Source organism: Esox lucius, chromosome 23 (genome assembly GCF_011004845.1).
Source record: "Esox lucius isolate fEsoLuc1 chromosome 23, fEsoLuc1.pri, whole genome shotgun sequence".
Classification (NCBI taxonomy): domain Eukaryota; kingdom Metazoa; phylum Chordata; class Actinopteri; order Esociformes; family Esocidae; genus Esox; species Esox lucius.
In genome coordinates this window covers 24,601,935-24,624,063 of record NC_047591.1, presented here as the reverse complement: position 1 = coordinate 24,624,063, position 22,129 = coordinate 24,601,935, and the positions used below count along the sequence as shown (strand labels likewise).

Sequence of the window (22,129 nt, the reverse complement as noted above, 5' to 3'; positions counted from 1 at the left end):
AGGGGTTTAAGCATTTGTGTATTTGCATATTCATACTTCAGGGTAACAGGAGGTTATGAATGACAGCTTTAGTCTCCAATGAACCTGAAGAAAAATACATAAATGGGAAGCTACTTCGATTAGATTTGGTTTACATGAATTTTCAGGAATATCAATAATTGTAAGACATTTTTGAAAAGCTTTTTATTTCTTAGGGTGAATTTTCATTGAACAATTTTCAATTTGTTTTATATTTTGATGGTTTTATCAAGCTGATGCACAGAAATTGGCAGCAGTTTTTATGAAAGTTTAAAAATCAGCAACAACATTCGGATAGGAATTTGTCTGATTTCCATATATATACACCTTTGTCACCTTCCACGATAAACATAGTGACTAAAATGAACAGAAATACAAATGACGAATGTGAAGTGTGGCTCCAGTGATTCATGAGCTGATATCCCAGAAACGTCCCCCACACACGCCTGTATTCCCAGTCATGGGTAAACGCCATTGATTAGGGACAAATTAATTTATTTTAATTGTCTGATTTCCATATATTAACTTTAATTATAAACTGTAAATTATTGAAATTGTCGCATGTTGCAGTCATATTTTTGTTCAGTTTATTTACCCGTAAGATGTTTGAATGAATGGTTTGTCTTGGGTAATAAGTATTGCTGTCAAACTATTAAAATAATGAATTGTGACTATTTGCATAAATGTCTCTAGTTAACCGAAGTTAATTACAATTTGAGATTGTGGTCACATTTGGTTGTAAATATAAAATGTTCTGTTTACAAAGCAATGGATTATGCTAAAGACAATTTACATATCATTGTAAGCTATGGACAGTGCTTAATTTTAAATAAAATGAGCACAGGAGCTGTCTTTTTCCAAGTCATTCAGACCAGGGGGTCATGTCCCTTAACTGTCTATCCTCAAATGACCACAATGACAGGCAGAAGCTATTTGTAGCCCATGTAAATCTAAATAGAAAGTTGCTGGCCTTGGATCACATAGTTCTACCATCTCCCAACATTGTGCACTTTATCAAGGCACCAAGTACCATGACACTTGTTAGGCTACTGTATGAAACTCATCTCAGCCCCTCTATCTGGAAAGCTGCAGGCATGTCATCCACTACTGAATCACATCTATGCTTTTCATGGTATTGTCCTTAGATTTTTAGGCCAAAATGTGGTTAGAATGGAGTTCATAATGAATGGCCTGCAAAAAAGTAGCTTTTCTTATAGTTGTTTTGCCACATCCAAACCGTGTCTTTATTGAATGATTCCCAAATTCAACTAAATGCTTAAGGTATGTTACTTGAATCAGCAAAGGCAGAAGTTAGGCAAGAGACATTCATCCACTAACATTAATCATGAGACATCTGTTTTTTTTGGATGCACAGCATGGAAGTTGTTAATTCCGCTATTATAATGTTTTAGTGGAAATGCAAAAAAAAACTGGGCCACAACATTCATTGCTTAGCTAAGGCTTGAAAAATACCCTGAAATAATTTAAGAGGTGGATTATCTCACACAGTGTCTTGAGACAAGATGGAGAAAAGGATCAGACAGGAGTCACGGCTGGGCTTCTCATTGGTTTTCCAATTTCCGACAGTTTGAAACAGTGCAGACAATTCATTATAACATGGGCCTGTCAGCTGTAACGCACTCTTAGTCAGGATTCACAAACGATTGTCAAGTAAACACGATTCACAACCATTATTATACTGATAAAAAGTAGGCAACAATTGAAGAACTCTGGACAACCGCAGCATGAGTCAAATGTCACAAAATCTGCCGGTACCAACGGTCCCAGATCAGTACGTGACAGCTCCCGCTCAAGTCAAGTGCTAAGTACGGATGGTTCTGAGGCTAACATTCTTTTTTATTGCCCATTTTAACACGTTAACTTTGACTGCCCAAGTAAGGCATTTTGTGGGTTATGACACATTTATGTAGCCTCATAAATTAACCATAATAATCACTGCAAGTATACTTACATTTGCCACAACCATGTTATGGCAATATTATAACAGGTTATCCCAAGTTATGTCAGCTGTTTGTGTCTATGTCTGACTTAACCTTGCTCTAACACCTGATCCTAAACCTAATCATAAGGTCTAAACCTAAATGTAACCCCAATTCTAAGCATGCTTGGAGAGGAGGCCATTCAGCATTCAGGGAGTATATGTCAGTATTCTGTAAAGAGGTCTGGAAGTTCTTTGACCCAATTAGGTGCGTGTCCTTTATAAGCGTTATGTTTCAATTAGGTGCGTGTCCTTTATAAGCGTTATGTTTCAATGAGGTGTGTGTCCTGTATAAACGTTATGTTTCAGACAATGAGGTGTGTGTCCTGTATAAACGTTATGTTTCAGACAATGAGGGGCGTGTCCTGTATGAACGTTATGTTTCAGACAATGAGGTGCGTGTCTTTTATAAGCGTTATGTTTCAGACAATGAGGTGTGTGTCCTGTATAAACGTTATGATTCAGACAATGAGGTGCGTGTCCTATATAAACGTTATGTTTCAGACAATGAGGTGCGTATCCTGTATAAACATTATGTTTCAATAAGCACAGACTGGAAAACAACCTGTAACCTCTGAAAAATGTATTTGTGTGTGTTTTTGTGTGCGTTTATGTTATGTGTTTGCTGTCTTGGCCCATGTGTGTATGTTATGTGTTCAAATAGCTTGGCTCTTTTTGCGTCTGTTTGTGTTGACTTGTTTCCCTACATATTTAGGGCCAAAAAGACCTGTCATTATGAAAACATGAAACAGAGGACTTTTGGCAATCTGGCCTTTCAAAAGGCTTTTTTAGGTTTATGGTTTAGGTTTTGTGTTCAGGGTTAGGTTTAGAAGTTAGGTCATGGAGGTTAATGTTAGAGTTAAGTTAAGGGTTATGGTTACGTCGGGTAAAAACAATTTTGAACAAAATTTTTATATTGAAACTGAAAAGTAATAAAAACATGGTGTGTGTTAACGTAGGTCAGTCTTCTGTTATTTGGTCTGGCACAAACACATAAGAAAGTCACATCTTCTTCAGCAGTGAGGACTTTTGTCTGTTGGTCTGTCCGCCTGTTTGTTGTCTGGCATTAGGGTTAGGGCTGTCCAGCTGTCTTTAGGAATCACAGATGGAATTCTACAAATGAGATATTTCACATACAAGGCATTTCTTGATCAGTACAAGACATGGTATTTCAGGGTTTCTGGGTTTGCGGACCAACTGAAAACAATGAATAATCAACAGCGTTTGACGAAGGGCTCTGTAATCTGGGACCCTGACAACGTTGTGACATCCCTCTGCATTTCACATTCTTCACATAGCAGCCATTTTATGGTCTCATACCAGGTGGGGGAGCGATCGTTTTAGCATGAGCCCGGGGCCAAAGGGAAGCAGGCGTGTTTTGTTTTGTAAAAAGCATCTGGTGGATGTTCTGGGATCAGCATTTTTCAACAGGTCTGAGAACAGCATTGCAGTGGTGTTGATTGGTTGCTAACAACAATAATGATTTATTTTATGTTGATCTGTGGTTTCCCCATAATAGACAGTCAATGTTCAGCAGTGGCAATAGACTAGCACACCTGATTCCACTCATCAACTGATCATAATTCCTGAGTGACTTTTTCCAGGACAACCAACAAAATATGTGGTGTTTGGGGTAGTCAAGGACTTTAGTTGGAAAATCCTTTAAAGGATGAAAATGTAAATGTAATGAAAATGGTAACAATTTGACATCCGTTTCACTCAGCAGGCGAGGGGGAGCTGTCACCACTCGTGTCTGGGTACAGGAAAAGCCTGTGGCGCTGCAGGGAACTGATTCTGCTCAAGGCATCAGTCACACACACACAAACTCACACACACACTTTCACACAATGTTGACACTCCATCCCAAACAGACAAACTATTCCCTATGTGAGGCACTAGATGTGGTCACACCCATGTGGCCCCATTGTGAAAAGCAGGTCGCTGTCAAGGGTACAGGATGTAGTTTGTGACTCTGGCCGAGACAGAGGGAGGAAGGAGCAGGACATATTTCAGTCATTTAGCCAGTCATAATGTCTCTCAGCCAGCCAATCAGTCAGCCTGCAAACCAGTCATCAAGCCAATCATATTGGCTGTCAGCCAACCAGTTATTTAGCCAGTCATAACGTTTGTCAGCCAGCCAATCAGTCAGCCAGCCTACCAGTCATTTAGCCAGTCATAATGTTTGTCAGCCAGTCAGCCAGGCTCCACACTTGGAGATTACAACACTTCAGGCCAGTGCACTCTTTCCTAATCTCATTCTTTTTTGTAGTTCCTGTGCATCAATTCCTATTTTTTCTCTTTTGGGTATCTGACTGGATCGCTGTGGAAGCACTTAGTGACAACGGCTGATGTAAAACAGGCTTCATAAATTTAATTTTACTGATTAATTAATCTTTTCAATCACAATTTAAATACTGTTCAATCATCATGGGTCAAGAAATATTGTGGAACAACAAATATTCATAGTTTAAGGCAGTTTGGTGTCCGGGCTTTATTTATGTAGTCTTTCCGTATTGGAGTTGTGATTTGGGATGAGTTTTCTGGCCAATGTGGATCAGACTACAGGAACTACATCCTGATCCTATATCAGCACCCCTACTTCTGACCACATTTTCTGCAATTTTTACATTGGATCTGTGGATCTGTCTCTGTCTCACATTTCAGCCAGTCCTCTGACCGTGAGAGAGAGCCGACTATCATCTCTATCTGCTTCAAAGCTATGACAACCCATAACACAACTGATAACGCAACAGACACGTCAACTCTATTTGGTTGAATGCATACAACCGAACATAAGGCAGACATTTAGCAGAAATCATCCCTGAACCAAACACAAGGCAGACATTTAGCAGAAATCATCCCTCAACCAAACACACGACAGACACATTGAGCAGGAGGCTGATGAATCTGGATTTATGGTGGTTATGGGAGGAGGCTGATGAATCTGGATTAATGGTGGTTATGGTAGGAGGCTGATGAATCTGGATTAATGGTGGTTATGGTAGGAGGCTGATGAATCTGGATTAATGGTGGTTATGGTAGGAGGCTGATGAATCTGGATTAATGGTGGTTATGGTAGGAGGGTGATGAATCTGGATTAATGGTTGTTATGGTAGGAGGGTGATGAATCTGGATTAATGGTGGTTATGGGAGGAGGGTGATGAATCCCACTGATAAACCATTGTCTCACTTCCAGATACAAAATCTTTGTGTGCACATAGCCTGAAAAAATTAAAATTAAAACCTTAGCATAGTGACAAGTGAGTTACAAATCACCACTGCACAGCAACGGCTTTTATTGGTGCTGGTAAATTTGGAGTTCATGTCTGTAGTCATCCAATGGAAAAGTTTGAAAACAGACTTGTTTTAAGTTCATAACATCTATAAACATAAGCATCCTTAATTGCACCCCATTAAGATGTAGTGCACTCATTTTAATTAGAACCCTATGAGCTCTAGTCAGAAGTAGAGGGCTACATAGAAAGTAGTTTAATTTTGGGATGCAGGCGTTTAAATATAGTTTTAGGCACGAGATGTTTATTCTAGGTGCCAAAATGTCAACAATGTAATGCAAAAAAACACCAGAATGTACAGAGCCATTATTATTACACAGTTATGTATGAAGTTCCAACAACAAAAAAATAATTTTGTTGATTAACTTTGAATATATATTTTATATACATACATACATACATACATACATACATACATACATACATACATGGCATATGCAGGACAAATACACAAAGGTTCTTCATATTTTGGTTAGTTTCATATCTAACACTTGTTTTCTGAAGCTATAGCTAATGGGGGTTATGGGGGGTGGTTCTGAACATGAATGGTGGACATGAGGGGTTCTGAATGAACTGTGATTACTAAAGGGAGAGGGTGAATCTGGATTAATGGTGGTTATGGGAGGAGGATGATGAATCTGGATTAATGGTGGTCATGGGAGGAGGATGATGAATCTGGAGTAATGGTGGTTATGGGAGGAGGATGATGAATCCGGAGTAATGGTGGTTATGGGAGGAGGAGGATGAGGATGATGAATCTGGATTAATGGTGGTTATGGGAGGAGGATGATGAATCTGGATTAATGGTGGCTATGGGAGGAGGATGATGATGATGAATCTGGATTAATGGTGGTTATGGGAGGAGGAGGAGGATGATGATGATGAATCTGGATTAATGGTGGTTATGGGAGGAGGATGATGAATCTGGATTAATGGTGGCTATGGGAGGAGGATGATGATGATGATGAATCTGGATTAATGGTGGTTATGGGAGGAGGAGGAGGATGATGATGATGAATCTGGATTAATGGTGGTTATGGGAGGAGGATGATGAATCTGGATTAATGGTGGCTATGGGAGGAGGATGATGATGATGAATCTGGATTAATGGTGGTTATGGGAGGAGGATGATGAATCTGGATTAATGGTGGTTATGGGAGGAGGATGATGATGATGAATCTGGATTAATGGTGGCTACTGGGGAGGGTGAATAATAAATCATGCATTGTACACATGCTGATAGTATGAACACAGAGACAACATGGATCATGGAAGGATGAACTCTGACGTCTTTGAAACTTGAAGACCATATTCAGGTACTGTATCAGCAGACATACCAGTACACACCGACGGCCATCCTAAGGCACTCTGAGAGGGAGGGACCTGCACTGGTTGCATTCCCAAATAGACTGTGTACCTGATAATATTTGGAATGTTATGTTTTCTGATTGGCAAAAAACACCTGTAGATGACCACAGCATTACCCATCCATGGTCCACAATAGATTATACTTAGAAGGCATACTTGGCTTGAACCAACAGGCAGCTACAATGAGAAACATGGACGTATACACTGAATGAATTGTGTTGTTTTAGTGTTACACATGCTTAGGCTAGCTCCAAGGTACAGTATGTTTACCGAAAAGGTCCTGTCACACAAATCTACACGGTGGCAGATAGCTAATTTCATGATTTTATTTCTGACACAACATTGGTGGTACATTGGTGGGTCTAGATATGGTCCTTGGTCCATCTGGAGGTTATGGAGGGATAGCCCATACAACCAAGATCATTGGTAGAATTGACAAAAACAGGAACAACATACTTAGCTACAGTCACATGAAATGAAACAAGGCTGGAACCCAGATGACTGCCTCAGATTGAGTCAGCTTTGGACCTTTGACCTTGCCTGGTAGGAAAGCAGCGTTTGTTTTTGCAGATTAGTTAGTTGGTGATGATGATGATGAAGTCCACAGGGGAGAGTGGGTCCACTTTAGTCCAGTTGAACCACAGAATACAGACGGCAACATGAATCTAAGTGGTGTGATCATGGTGAAGGACTAAAGTCTGTTAAAGTTGTTAATAAGACATCCTTCACACAATGTTTTGTGGTAACACTTGCTAACGTTTCATTACAATAAACATTTGTGAAATCCATTATAAACCAGCTTCATACTGTTTCTGGGATGGCATGTTCAACAGAAAGATTGACTGGACGGACTGATGGACAGACACTTCCTCTTTCAGGTTCATTAGCAACTGTCCCAAATTGCACCTGATTCTCTTTTTAATTCAAAACTAGTGCACAAAAATGGAAATAAGATGCAATTTGGAAGGCCTGACGTTCACTTAGAGAGAGGGAAGTATCTAGAGTAGAGTTATATACTGGCAAGTTTCACATCATTATAGATCAGTCCCAAAAAAAACATCTCTGATGACAACAACAACAACATAGAAAAAAACCAACCAATCAGAGTCTGTGGACTGCCTACATCTTCCGACCCTCAGAGATAAAGGGCGTTAACTTCTTGATCGTCTTCATAATGTCACCATGGTCTTTCTTAAGGGCCTACAGTCTCCCAGTCGCCTCCTTGGTTCCACCGTCCGTCTCCAGGCCACGGCTGGGCTCCGCGCTGCAGTCCTCCCTGGCTGCAGCCCTCCCTGGCTGCAGCCCGGCCGCTCACACCACAGAGTGGTCGTTGCTCTGCCTCCCTCCACCCAGCACGGTGTGGTTGACGGAAGAGGCGGAGCGATCCGAGCCCTCCGCCACAGTACCGTTGACATTCTCCTGACGCTGGCAGCACAGGATCTGCCTGAAGGTGGCGCTCATCTCCTTGTCCCTGTAACTGTAGATAATGGGGTTCATGGCAGAGTTAAACTCAGCCAGCAGCAGGAAGAATTTCTCAAAGTCCAGGACATTGCAGCTGGAGCAGAACACATCTAGTAGGAGAAGGACGAGGCCCGGAGTCCAGCAGATTATAAACGCACCTGGAAGAGAACGGGGTGGAGGGGTGGAGGGGTGGGTAGGACGTGATGAGAAGAGGATAGAATGAGTGGTTAGAGTTGAACATCTCTTCTAGGAAACATGGTGAACAGAGAAACAGGATATAGACGTCACAGGCTAAACGGGCTGGAAATCATAATGACAGATTAACAGGTATAATACACACATCTTCACACACACACATTCCATAAAGTACCACAATTTTATATTCAACAAAGTTAGAACACTACATTATTGAATACTACAATAATTAACATTGTAACCTGTTATTTTTTTAGCTTCTGAGCTACGTATACTGGTTAGACAACAAGTCTACTCAGTGATGATTGGTTAGAGAACAGGTCTGCTCACTGATGATTGGTTAGATAACAGGTCTGCTCAGTGATGACAGGTTAGAGAATAGGTCTGCTCACTGATGATTGGTTAGACAATGCGTCTGTTTTACTAACCATACCCACCCGCCCACCGCTTAGTACCGCCTCTCTGGGACATTGTTGCACTACTCCCGTGAACTACTGGACTCTGACAAAGTACTTGTCTACCTCTGGAACCCCATTGTTTCTGTCCCTGCATTTCAGTTGCACATGTCACTTTGCACCATCAATTTGCCTGCACTGCATATTTAGAATCGCCATTGAACGTGCATTCTTTTTTTGGCACATCCAGAATTGCCATTTGTACTTCCATTTGTCTCATTGCATTGCAACTACTCATTTCCCACTTGTACATACAAATACTTTATACGTGTACATTTTCTGCCCCCCCATTTGCCTTCATTGCTCATTTAGAATACCCATTTGCACTTTATTTGCTCTCATTGCACATCTATACATTCCACTTGCATTTTGTTGTACTGTACTCAATGACAATAAAGTTGAATCTAATCTAATCAAATCTTAGTGTGATTGTTTAGGAAATGTTTTTTCTCAGTGATTGGTTCTGTTCAGTGATGCCGCAAGCTAGTCTGGCAAGACTCACCCTGAAATCTGGAATTTCTTAAATTGCTGAAGAAGTTCAAGAGAAATATGGGAGAATAAAAGCAGGAACTCTGACATGCATTAAAACACATTTTTAATCCACTTTAACACTGTAAACAACATCACACTACTATACGTAATACTTAATGTGAAAACTCAGCCAAAGACAAAACCTTTAAGTCTCCAAGTACATTAATGGCAAAGCCCTTTGAAGAAACTTCCAGAACTTCTGATGAGTGGATACTGTTTGTTTACATTTGTATCTCTGTGGACTTGCTAACAGACTGCAACACAAAAAAATATTCCATGTCCTAACTTGTGACTGACCTCTGGTGCTTTTAGGGTTCTAGCCAGGAGTAACACACTATAGGAATTAATGTTCCATTTAGGAAGCACCCAGATCGTAGCTCTCCTAAGGCCGAGGTCTCTCCTTGGATCGCCAACCCAACAGTATCCTCTGCTTAACTTCAACTAGACTGCAACAAAACGCTGACCTTCTCTTCACGCAGCAACAACATTCACACAGCTAAGTTTGAATTGCAGCAACAACATTCATACACAGCTACAACTCCCTTTAGACAAATACTACGTTTTGATTGTATCCATTATTATAACACAAAACAAAAATGTATTAAGATAGATGTTCTACAATGTTTTGTAGGAAATGTCTGTGTTAAATAAGAACAATATTCAAGACCTCAGATGTCATTTTGTAAGAAATTTTGTGAAAACCTTCCTCTCGGCTGCTTTGAATTCCATGTGCAGCTGCTTGGTGGTGCTGGCCAGCTGTACCTCATGTCTCAGATACAGTATGTGGAGAGACAGACACCATCAGGAGTTACACAAACTGTTAGAGAGCCGAGCAGCCAACACACACGTTCCTCACGTATTCCAAAAGAGACAGAGACCAAAATGGTTCTCAGATTGGTTCAGTTTATCTGTCCCAGGTCAACAACACCAATCCAGAAGACAGGAAAAACAATGTGTTTTAAAATCAACTCAGGTCATCTCTGTGCTTTAGATAATACAATTTCATTTCCTCCTGGAAGCATGGTGCATAGAGAGGCTGTTGGCCTAACTCAGAGCTTTATGATGTATTCCCCTGGGAAGAATCTTCGCTGTAAAGAAATATGTAATGTGAAGAGCAATAGTACTGTATTACTTACTAATGTTCTTGACAGGCAGTGAGCTGGGTGACTGAGAAAAGGATTATGAAAGAATAGAAAGAAAGAGAAAAAGAGGGGAAGAGAGGATGAGAGAGAGTGTGTGTTTGTGATAGAGAAAGAGTGTGTGTGATAAAGGAGAGAGACTGTGTGTGTGTGTGTGTTCTTGTGTGAAGAGTGTGAATGGGAACACTTCTGCTTCCAGCTAGATGGTTCTGGGAAATTGTGGGAACAGGATAAGGAATAGTCTTTACCAGCCAAAAGGGAGGAACATAGACTATTAAAAACACAAAACATCATAAACACTCTTTATCCTAACACACCCAGAGGAAACTTCACACACACACTCCCCCCTCCCCCCGAAGATCACACCACACACGCACCCCAAATAACACCTCATACACATGCCAAAGAACCAGCATGCTAACAGCAACACTGATGATTTCCCCATAGTGGTCACGACACTATGGGGAAACAGTATTATAGTGAAACAGTATTATTATCCACGACACTGTTTAGTCAAACTGTGTTATTATCCACGACACTGTTTAGTCAAACTGTGTTATTATCCACGACACTGTTTAGTCAAACTGTGTTATTATCCACGACACTGTTTAGTCAAACAGTATTATTATCCATGACCCTGTTTAGTTAAACTGTATTATTATCCATGACCCTGTTTAGTTAAACTGTATTATTATCCACGACACTGTTTAGTCAAACTGTGTTATTATCCACGACACTGTTTAGTCAAACTGTGTTATTATCTAAGACACTCTTTAGTCAAACTGTATTATTATCCATGACCCTGTTTAGTTAAACTGTATTATTATCCACGACACTGTTTAGTCAAACTGTGTTATTATCCACGACACTGTTTAGTCAAACTGTGTTATTATCCACGACACTGTTTAGTCAAACTGTGTTATTATCCACGACACTGTTTAGTCAAACTGTGTTATTATCCATGACCCTGTTTAGTCAAACAGTATTATTATCCACGACACTGTTTAGTCAAACAGTATTATTATCCATGACACTGTTTAGTCAAACTGTATTATTATCCATGACCCTGTTTAGTCAAACAGTATTATTATCCACGACACTGTTTAGTCAAACTGTATTATTATCCATGACACTGTTTAGTCAAACTGTGTTATTATCCATGACACTGTTTAGTCAAACTGTATTATTATCCATGACCCTGTTTAGTCAAACTGTGTTATTATCCACGACACTGTTTAGCCAAACTGTGTTATTATCCACGACACTGTTTAGTCAAACTGTGTTATTATCCACGACACTGTTTAGTCAAACTGTGTTATTATCCACGACACTGTTTAGTCAAACTGTGTTATTATCCACAACACTGTTTAGTCAAACTGTGTTATTATCCACGACACTGTTTAGTCAAACTGTATTATTATCCACGACACTGTTTAGTCAAACTGTGTTATTATCTACGACACTGTTTAGTCAAACTGTGTTATTATCCACGACACTGTTTAGTTAAACTGTGTTATTATCCACGACACTGTTTAGTCAAACTGTGTTATTATCCACGACACTGTTTAGTCAAACTGTGTTATTATCCACAACACTGTTTAGTCAAACTGTGTTATTATCCACAACACTGTTTAGTCAAAGGGCCTGGTTATAACAGTATGAAGGGGACGTTACATAACTGTATCATAAGCTTCATAAAAAACGGATGAGATTTTGTGGTAAAATGAACTGCACCACCATTTTTTCATTTTAGTTGTTTATCAGATGCTCTTGTCCAAGGCAACATCATCATCATTATGTCATCATCGACTACTTTGTCATAGATGTTCTTTAGAAATGGTTACTAAACAACCCCCCTACTCTCCTGTCTTTTCCGGTCCCTCTCCACTCCTAAACTTATTAAGAAAAACTAAAATGTGACTTCAACAAATTTCAGTTGATTATCACCATGGCCAAATGGTGATGGTATCCCCTTTCTACAGGGTTTTGTTATATTGCAGAAAGCCATTACCGCGTGTTCCAAATGACACCCAATTTTCTATTAATGCACCCTATTCACAGCCCTCTGGCCTCTGGTCAAAAGTAGGGCACTAATAGGGAATAGAGAGTCATTTGAGCCAAGAGAGGGGAGGTTTAGGTTTCAATAATGGAGTAACTCTTGCCCCCTGAGCTAAAAGCTAAATGACAACCCGACGTGGAGCTGGGCTGCCGTGCAGTCGGCTCTGCCTGTGGTAAAACCACCATCCCAGTCTGACTCGAGAAAAAGCCTCCACTCTGACCAAGCATGGGGTTTGTCAACAAGCCTGTGGCTTTGTCGCCTAGACAAACCAAACCTGTCCCCTTTCTGTTATGATGGCAGCCATTCACATTTGCACCCGAATGGCATCCTATTACATAGTGTATGTACCAATTGGACACACTTTGAGATATATATCGACCAATAGGGCCATGGTTAAAATATGGGTCATTTAGGCCAGTGTCTTTTATGTTTGTAGTATTATGTATGCAGTATTACATATGTAGTTCTGTAATAATACACATGTAGTATTTCTAACTACATATTCAAGTATATTAACATAGGTCCTAAAACTACATGTCACATTGCTAATTCATCTATGGAATCTCTATGGTATCCTTAAACAATTTTGCATGTTACAGTTCAAATCACTAAGAGCATAGACTTCACTAGTCCCCACTCAATGTGTCTCCTACCTAAGGTGTTGTGTTTAAACAGGCCACTACTCAAGGTGTTGCTTTTTAAGTGTCTCCTACTTAAGGTGTTGTGTTTAAACAGGCCACTACTCAAGGTGTTGCTTTTCAACTGGCCCCAACTTAAAATGTTGTGTTGAAACTGACCCACACTTAAAGTGTCACGGTAAAACTGGCACCCACCAAAGGTGCTGCAAAAGCAGGGTTCCACTTACGAATTCCTCCAAGGTCTCCTCACACAATGAAGCTCTGTAACAGAGCGCAGCACATATTAACACAATGACCTAAAATGGATGCCTACTACAGGCCTGCGACGGCAGTGATGGTCACTGTAATCGGACTGTATTCTGTTCTCTCAGACTGCGTGACCAAATAGGGCCCTTTTCATACTGCATCTCTTGGACCTCAGCTCTGTGGTCCCCAATTAAAGCAAGGCTCTACATAGGAAAAGGGGGCAAATTCTTACCACAGGATCACTCTGAAACTGTAAGCCAGTCTCTGGCAGCGTTGAGGAGCCACTGAAACATGTGTTGTCCTGTCTATAAATATCAACAGTGTTTATTCTGGGATGTACACCAACACCCAGCCAGTGAGGCCTGTGGAAGATCACTCACTACATCAATTTCCATGACAACAAAACGTGTGTGCTTTGTATTTTGTAATGTTCACCACAATAAGTCTGTCTTAGAAACAATGACTTGAAAATAAATACATGATGGTTTAATCAGGGATGAAAGTACAGCAGGTATTATAAAGACATAGATCTGGCTTAGATGTAACCAATTTTAAAGATGTTTTGAACAATCTAATCTCAAAAACCTCACAAAAAGATAGATCAGTTTAAGAACGGACATGTGCGTATAACATATTTTGCTGTAATGTTCTCAATACAAAAAAATGCACAATTTCTTTCCTCAACCAGGAAATCCACAAATAGATGATTATAAGTGAAACCAACCCATACAGGATTATAGGTGAAGCTGGATATAAATAGACATGTAATCCAGTGGTTAGGATGAGAGGGCTAAATCCATGGATTAGGATGAGAGGGCTTTGACAATGGTTTAAGATGAGGTGGCTTGGCTAATGGTTTAGGATGAGAGGGCTTCGACAATTGTTTAGGGTGAGGTGGCTTGGCTAATGGTTTAAGATGAGGTGGCTTGGCTAATGGTGTAGGATAAGGGGGCTTGGACAATGGTTTAAGATGAGGTGGCTTGAACAATAGTTTAGGATGAGGTGGCTTGGCTAATGGTTTAGGATGAGGGGGCTTCGACAATGGTTTAAGATGAGGTAGCTTGGACAGTATTTTAGGATGAGGTGGCTTGGCTAATGGTTTAGGATGAGAGGGCTTGGCCACACACACACACACACACTATATGGCCAAAAGTATGTGATCACTCCTACTAATAATTCAGTTCTGGTGTTTCAGCCATACCCATCACTCACAGATGCATAAAATCCAGTCTTGGGCTGTGTTTCAGGGTTTGTGCTAGGCCCCTTAGTTCCAGTAGAGGGACGTCTTAATACTATAGGATACAAAGACAGTTTAGACATTTGGGTCCAACTTTGTGGCAACAGTCACGTTCCAGCATGGAGACCTGGTTGATGAGGTTGGTATGGAGGAACTCGAGTGGCCTCCACAGAGCCCTGCCCTCAACCCCACTGAACACCTTTGGGATGAATTGGAACAGTGATTGTGAGCCAGACCTTCTCATCCAACATCAGTGACTGACCTCACAAATGCTCTTTTGGCTGAATGGGCACAAATAGAGACACACCAAAAACTAGCGGAAAGCCTTCCAGGAGGAGTGGCTGTTATAGCTGCAAAGCGGGGCCAACTCCAACATATAGGGGTGATGGTCTGGTGTCCACATACACTGGTCATATATAAATACATATATACATACACTGTATATATACTGTATATGTATTCATGAACTGGTTGCTTCAAATCCCAAGTGCTGTTTGGTTGCTATATGGCCGTGGCATATGAGATCATATACAATGGGTATGACATCACATCTTACTGCTCTAGTTGCTTTGGTAACCAGGTTATAGTTGCAATAAAGCTCTGCCATGTGTCTTGCCTTAGAACAGCCCTTAGAGGTGGTATAATGGCCATATATCACACCCTCTAGAGACTCATCACTTAAATATGTAAAGTACTAGTCAAAATGTGGACATACCCATTCACTGTGTCAGTTTGTTCAAACTTTGACTGGTACTGTAGGTTACAACGTTCTCCTCTGCTCTCATTCTCTCTCCTGCCCCCCCCCCCTCTTAAATTCTCTGATCTTCATCTTACTTCCTTCATGTCTGAGTATGAGCGTGACAGAGAGAGGTAACAGCCAATTAGACAGGGCTACTTAGCCATCTGAAACTGTCACACGATATTAAATGTATGATCTGATAACAACACTATGCTAACATGATAATCACATTACAGCACTTAGGCTGTGTGGGCTGTTCATAGTTATGCGTGCGTGTGTGTGTGTGTGTGTGTGTATCAGTATCAGGTAGGTTCTACGGTAGTATCTCTGAGGTTTTAGGAGTGTGTGTGTGTGTATCAGTATCAGCTAGGTTCTACGGTAGTATCTCTGAGGTTTTAGGAGTGTGTGTGTGTGTATCAGTATCAGCTAGGTTCTACGGTAGTATCTCTGAGGTTTTAGGAGTGTGTGTGTGTGTGTATCAGTATCAGCTAGGTTCTACGGTAGTATCTCTGAGGTTTTAGGAGTGTGTGTGTGTGTATCAGTATCAGCTAGGTTCTACGGTAGTATCTCTGAGGTTTTAGGAGTGTGTGTGTGTGTGTGTGTATCAGTATCAGCTAGGTTCTACGGTAGTATCTCTGAGGTTTTAGGAGTGTGTGTGTGTGTGTGTATCAGTATCAGCTAGGTTCTACGGTAGTATCTCTGAGGTTTTAAGAGTGTGTGTGTGTGTATCAGTATCAGCTAGGTTCTACGGTAGTATCTCTGAGGTTTTAGGAGTGTGTGTGTGTGTGTGTATCAGTATCAGCTAGGTTCTACGGTAGTATCTCTGAGGTTTTAGGAGTGTGTGTGTGTGTATCAGTATCAGCTAGGTTCTACGGTAGTATCTCTGAGGTTTTAGGAGTGTGTGTGTGTGTGTGTGTATCAGTATCAGCTAGGTTCTACGGTAGTATCTCTGAGGTTTTAGGAGTGTGTGTGTGTGTATCAGTATCAGCTAGGTTCTACGGTAGTATCTCTGAGGTTTTAGGAGTGTGTGTGTGTGTGTGTATCAGTATCAGCTAGGTTCTACGGTAGTATCTCTGAGGTTTTAGGAGTGTGTGTGTGTGTGTGTATCAGTATCAGCTAGGTTCTACGGTAGTATCTCTGAGGTTTTAGGAGTGTGTGTGTGTGTGTGTATCAGTATCAGCTAGGTTCTACGGTAGTATCTCTGAGGTTTTAGGAGTGTGTGTGTGTGTGTGTGTATCAGTATCAGCTAGGTTCTACGGTAGTATCTCTGAGGTTTTAGGAGTGTGTGTGTGTGTATCAGTATCAGCTAGGTTCTACGGTAGTATCTCTGTTGTCTTTAAGAGTGTGTGTGTCGGTATCAGCCCAGGCTAGCAATAAAGAAAACGGTGAATGTAGTAAAAGTAATTTCTAGCTCAACATATAATGTGGATGATATCACACAAAATTTTTACTTCAAAATACCGCTTAATATGCAGGCAAACAATTGCCTAAATGGCTAATTGTGATTAGTAGCAATTATGACATTTCCATTTTCCCCCATGGGATGTGCATGTGGCCTTCCTATTATTTTGGTGTGTCCTGATTGGTCCGCTCCGCCTGTATTAGAAGAGACGTGAATGTGGACGTGCCTGGGTATTACCACTGCCTTCCAAATGGCACCCTGTTCCCTGGATAGGGCACTACGTTTCACCAGAGCCCTATGAGTCCTGGTCAAACGTAACACAAAAATAGTATGCCATTTGGGACGTGCATAATCGGTTTCTAAGGCCTGGGGCGGATGGGACAGAGCTAGCTGGGGATCCGGCCCTTTTTCATCTGATAGATGTTCCCAAGAGAAATCAGGAATAGCTTATTTTACAGCATCCTGAAAGCTGGAAACTGTTGTCTTCATCTGTTGTCCAGATGTCCTATTTGGAATGATGTCTCTCCCCAAACTATTAAACGAAACTCACTTTCAGAGCTGAAGAGAGCATCAAATTCGCCCACTTCGCTTTCTTCAGAAAAACACACATTCGTAACAGTAGCTAAAGAAAACAATAGCTTTTCAGATTTGACAGATAATGAAACGGAATGCTCGTTCTAAAGAATGAAGTACACACACTAAGTTAGATGGTTGATTTGGGTTGATAGAAGAGCCATGTCTGACCTAACAATCCCATAATGATGGGGTTAAAGGTAGACTAGTGTTACACAGGGTCTATAATGATGGTGTTAAAGGTAGACTAGTGTTAAAGGTCTGATAGGATAAACGGTTAGACTATATCAGTGTCTTCCCGTGGCACATGAAGGCAGCATCACCGCCCGGTATCAGCATCTACCCCAGGCACGCCAAGGCAGCACATACAACATTCTGGAGCCAGCTAGAGCCAGCAGACCTGTCCTGCTACAGCTGTCTCCCATTCAAATCAGTGGGCTGTGTTTGGGGAGGAACAAGGCAGCACTACAGGCAGTCTGAAGATGAAGAGAGTGAAGTGCGTCCCCTTACTTGAGTTTCTTATTGTCTGGTTTGGTTAATAATTCACCATTGCATTACACCGATACCACCTGACTGTTTGTCATCTTTCTCAACCTCCTGCTAAAATACAGCTCTGGAAAAAATTAAGAGACCACTGCACCTTTTTCTTTCCTTTCCAAAAAAAGTCAAAAAGAAAGATTATTCGTGAGGAACAAAAGGGTTAAAATTAAGAGACCACTGCAAATTAAACGCTTCTGTTCTTCACTCAAAACATTCCTTTTCAACTTTTTTGGAAAGGAAAGAAAAGGTGCCGTGGTTTCTTAATGTTTTCCGGAGCTTTATATATACAGTATATATTAGTATATCAGTCTCTTACATTGACTGGGAGATTCTTGCCCACTCTTCTTCACAGTACTGCTGCAACTGTGTTATATTTGAGGGCTTTCTTGCATGCACGGCCAGCTTCAAGTCCCCCCATCTAAGCTTTTTCATGGCCATTCCTTAACCACTCCATTTCTTCTTTTTAAAAGACATTCTCTGGCATGTCTGTCTCAGCTTCAGCTTTTTGACAGATGGCCTCACATTCTCCTTAAGAATTATCTGGTTCAATATGGAAATTGATGTTAACTTGATGAAGACAAGTTGGCTAGGCCTTGAGGCAGCAAAGCAGCCCCAAACAGTAATGCCTCTATCTCCATGCTTTATGGTTGGTAAAGTTTGTAACTTTTTACAGCTGAATAAAAAAAATATATATATTTATCAGCTGTACTCCTGTCAAAACAGGTTCTAGTGATAATGCACTGTGATGTCAGACAGTACTGGGCAGACACTGGGACTGAACTGCAGTGTGACGTCAGACTGTACTGGGCAGACACTGGGACTGAACTGGTAACGGTGACAGGCACTCTGATGGACAACAACACAATCAGCTGCATTGTTCAACCGCTCTCAGTCTCAGTGTTGACTGAGTAAAGAGCTTGGAGCACATCTTTCTCTACTGAGATCTCCCTGGAAAGGACACCAATGAATAGAGTATTATCTACATATAAATCATAGAGTAAATCTACATATAGTATCAGGACTCAAAGCAACATGCAGTATGACACAGCTGCTCAACAACACATACTGGTGTCAGGACCCAAAGCCGTTAGCAAATAAATGACAACATATTGTGTGTTTACAGAAATCCTTTGAGCTTCTCCCAAAACCTTCTTAAACCTTCAAAACATACCTCTGTAATACTGTATATCTAATTATGGTTAGGTCGTTAAGTTATATCATGTTGAGTATCTAGTTATGTAATGCTAGGTTGTAAATAGTTCCTGTTCTTACCTAATACGATAACGACCGTCTTAAGCAGGCTCATCATCGTATCTCTGTTCCTGCGCGGCCCAGAGCTGTGTCTACTCATCCTCATGGTCCTCTGCCTCACGTAAACAAAGATGTGGGCGTACAGAACCACCATGACCAGGAAGGTGAGCAGGTTGAAGACAGCCCAGAACACCAGGTAGGAGTTGCAGTACAGCGGCGCCATGCTGGAGCACGTGCCAATGTCACAGATGCAGTTCCATCCCACCGACGGGATTGCTCCCATGACGATGGACATGGTCCAGATGACCACTATCACCACGACAACGCGCCGGTTGGACATGCGCGTGTGCAGCTGCATGCGGAACACCGTGATGTGCCGCTCAATGGCGATGGCGAGGAGGTTGCACACAGACGCCGTGAGGGACGTGTCGATGAGGCCCTGACGGAGCAGCCACGTCGAGACGGTGAGACGCCGTGTGTTCGGGCCCGTGTTGAACATCAGGTAGAAGTACGCCAAGCCTGCGAAGAAGTCTGCGGCAGCCAGGTTGGCCATTAAGTAGTAGATGGGGAAGTGGAAGCGCCGGTTGACGTATATGGCCACCATGACCAGCAGGTTGGCCAGCATGATGAAGATGCACACCGTGATGCCCAGACCCATCACCAGCTTGCTGACCGTGTTCCACTCTGTGGCCAGATACTTCCCACTGTGGTTGTAGAAGAAAGCAATGGTCTCGTTGTAGTAGCACTGTTGCTCCTCCATCGTGAAGGCTTGGGAGTCTGCAGAAGAGGAGAGAGGAGTCAATCAGGGGGAGAACCGCTCTCCGACAAACTGGTTGGAATTTTAAAGCAGTTAAATGTGTAAACAGGCAATTTTACCAACTTTAAATTTCCTTCCTGGGTTGAGTTTCATCTTTACTTCAGAGTCACACAATCACGTTAAGACTTTCAGAGAGTCACACAGTCAGGTTAAGACTTTCAGAGAGTCACACGGTCAGGTTAAGACTTTCATAGAGTCACACAGTCAGGTTAAGACTTTCATAGAGTCACACAGTCAGGTTAAGACTTTCAGAGAGTCACACAGTCAGGTTAAGACTTTCATAGAGTCACACAGTCAGGTTAAGACTTTCAGAGAGTCACACAGTCAGGTTAAGACTTTCAGAGAGTCACACGGTCAGGTTAAGACTTTCATAGAGTCACACAGTCAGGTTAAGACTTTCAGAGAGTCACATGGTCAGGTTAAGACTTTCATAGAGTCACACAGTCAGGTTAAGACTTTCCGGGTGTTGGTTCTTCAGCACCAGAAAGGATTGGAAATGTTACAGTAGAAGGTGGTTTCCAGTTACAGCTACAGTACACATACTAAATCATACCTTACTGTGTTATGTGAACTAGGGCAAAGAGCTTCAGTCTGGTTCAAACTGCAACACCCTGATGTAAAGCACCGATCTGGGTCATCTTACCGATCTGGATCGCGACCCCTGATGTAAAGCACCGATCTGGGTCGCGACCCCTGATGTAAAGCATCAATCTGGAATGCGACCCCTGATGTAAAGCATCGATCTGGTTCGCGACCCCTGATGTAAAGCACCGATCTGGGTCACGACCTCTGATGTAAAGCACTGATCTGGATCGCGACCCCTGATGTAAAGCATCAATCTGGAATGCGACCCCTGATGTAAAGCATCGATCTGGTTCGCGACCCCTGATATAAAGCACCGATCTGAGTCGTGACCCCTGATATTAAGCACCGATCTGAGTCGTGACCCCTGATGTAAAGCACCGATCTGAGTCGTGACCCCTGATATAAAGCACCGATCTGAGTCGTGACCCCTGATGTAAAGCACCGATCTGGGTCGTGACCCCTGATATAAAGCATCGATCTGAGTCGTGACCCCTGATGTAAAGCACCGATCTGCGTCACGACCAGGGATTGGATCAATTTGGATTTAGGTTATTCATTTCAAAAAGTGATTTAAAAGTTTAACAGTTGTAAGAAATAGGTTATATCAGTCAGTTAATTAAGAAAGCAGGGAAAATAAATAAATCCTTCTCCCCCTATAATTTTAGTACATCTTGAATTCACTGAACATGTTGAATTAGCCCAAGCCGAGGCTACACAACCTAGTGCTGAACTAAAACCAGAACTAAAACCCTTCAAAAGAAAATCTCAGTTGTTATTTTAGTTGAGGATTAGGCTCCTTCTACATTAAAGTCCCACACAGCCGTTTCCTTCAGTAACACCAACAAATTATTACACAACTAAGTGAAAAGAAGTTTGTGACTGAGAGGCGTTTATAAATGCACAATACTGTCATTGTCCACGTGTGTCTCAAATGATAAATCCCAGCAGAGATCCGGGTGTTGGTACAAACAGTCAAGTGGGACTGACAGAAAATGTTGCATGAACACGCAGAAGCCTTGATAACATCACTTTTCCATCTGGGCTGTTTTTATGAGTTTTCCTGCTTAAAACCTCAACAGAGGAAATCTGCCAGAGGAGCACAGCAGTGGATGTGTTGAGTAAACAAAACGTACCCACACTAGCATATACACACACACACACACACACAAACTGGTTGAGTAAACAAACACAAATACACACACACACACACACACACTAGTGGAGTAAACACACACACACACTAATGGAATAAACAAACACACACACACTCAGGTTGGGAAAACAAACTCACACAGACACACACTGGTTCAGATCTTTTCATACAACACAGTCTGTCAGTCCCACTTGAATGGTTTTATTAACAGGTCTCTCTGTTGTGCCTGAGAGTGTGACACGTGTGCACAGCATATTTTTTCTCTTTCGTGTCATGAGTTCACGGAAATTGTTGTGGGTTCTCCAGGTGAAATACTTTACTGTATTATTGTCAGGGGCAGAAACCTCCCATCCAAAAAGGATATTGACTCATTTATGTGTACTAACAGCTCAGCTATGACCGATGCAAGGCAATCAACATTGAGTCAGTG

The 22,129-nt window shown here is 41.6% G+C and overlaps 1 protein-coding gene across 1 annotated transcript in view; it reads right to left on the bottom strand.

The window, feature by feature from the left end:
- Positions 1-6,990: 6,990 nt before the first annotated feature.
- lpar1 (lysophosphatidic acid receptor 1) overlaps positions 6,991-22,129 on the bottom strand; it is a 39,033-nt gene continuing 23,894 nt past the window's right edge. Inside the window, exons 2-3 of the mRNA XM_029117027.2 lie at positions 19,166-19,921; positions 6,991-8,297 (exon numbers count right to left, since the gene is read on the bottom strand). Of these exons, the coding sequence (XP_028972860.1) occupies positions 7,990-8,297; positions 19,166-19,904 (1,047 nt within the window). The 5' untranslated portion in view covers positions 19,905-19,921 and the 3' untranslated portion in view covers positions 6,991-7,989. The remainder of the gene's footprint in view (positions 8,298-19,165; positions 19,922-22,129) is intronic.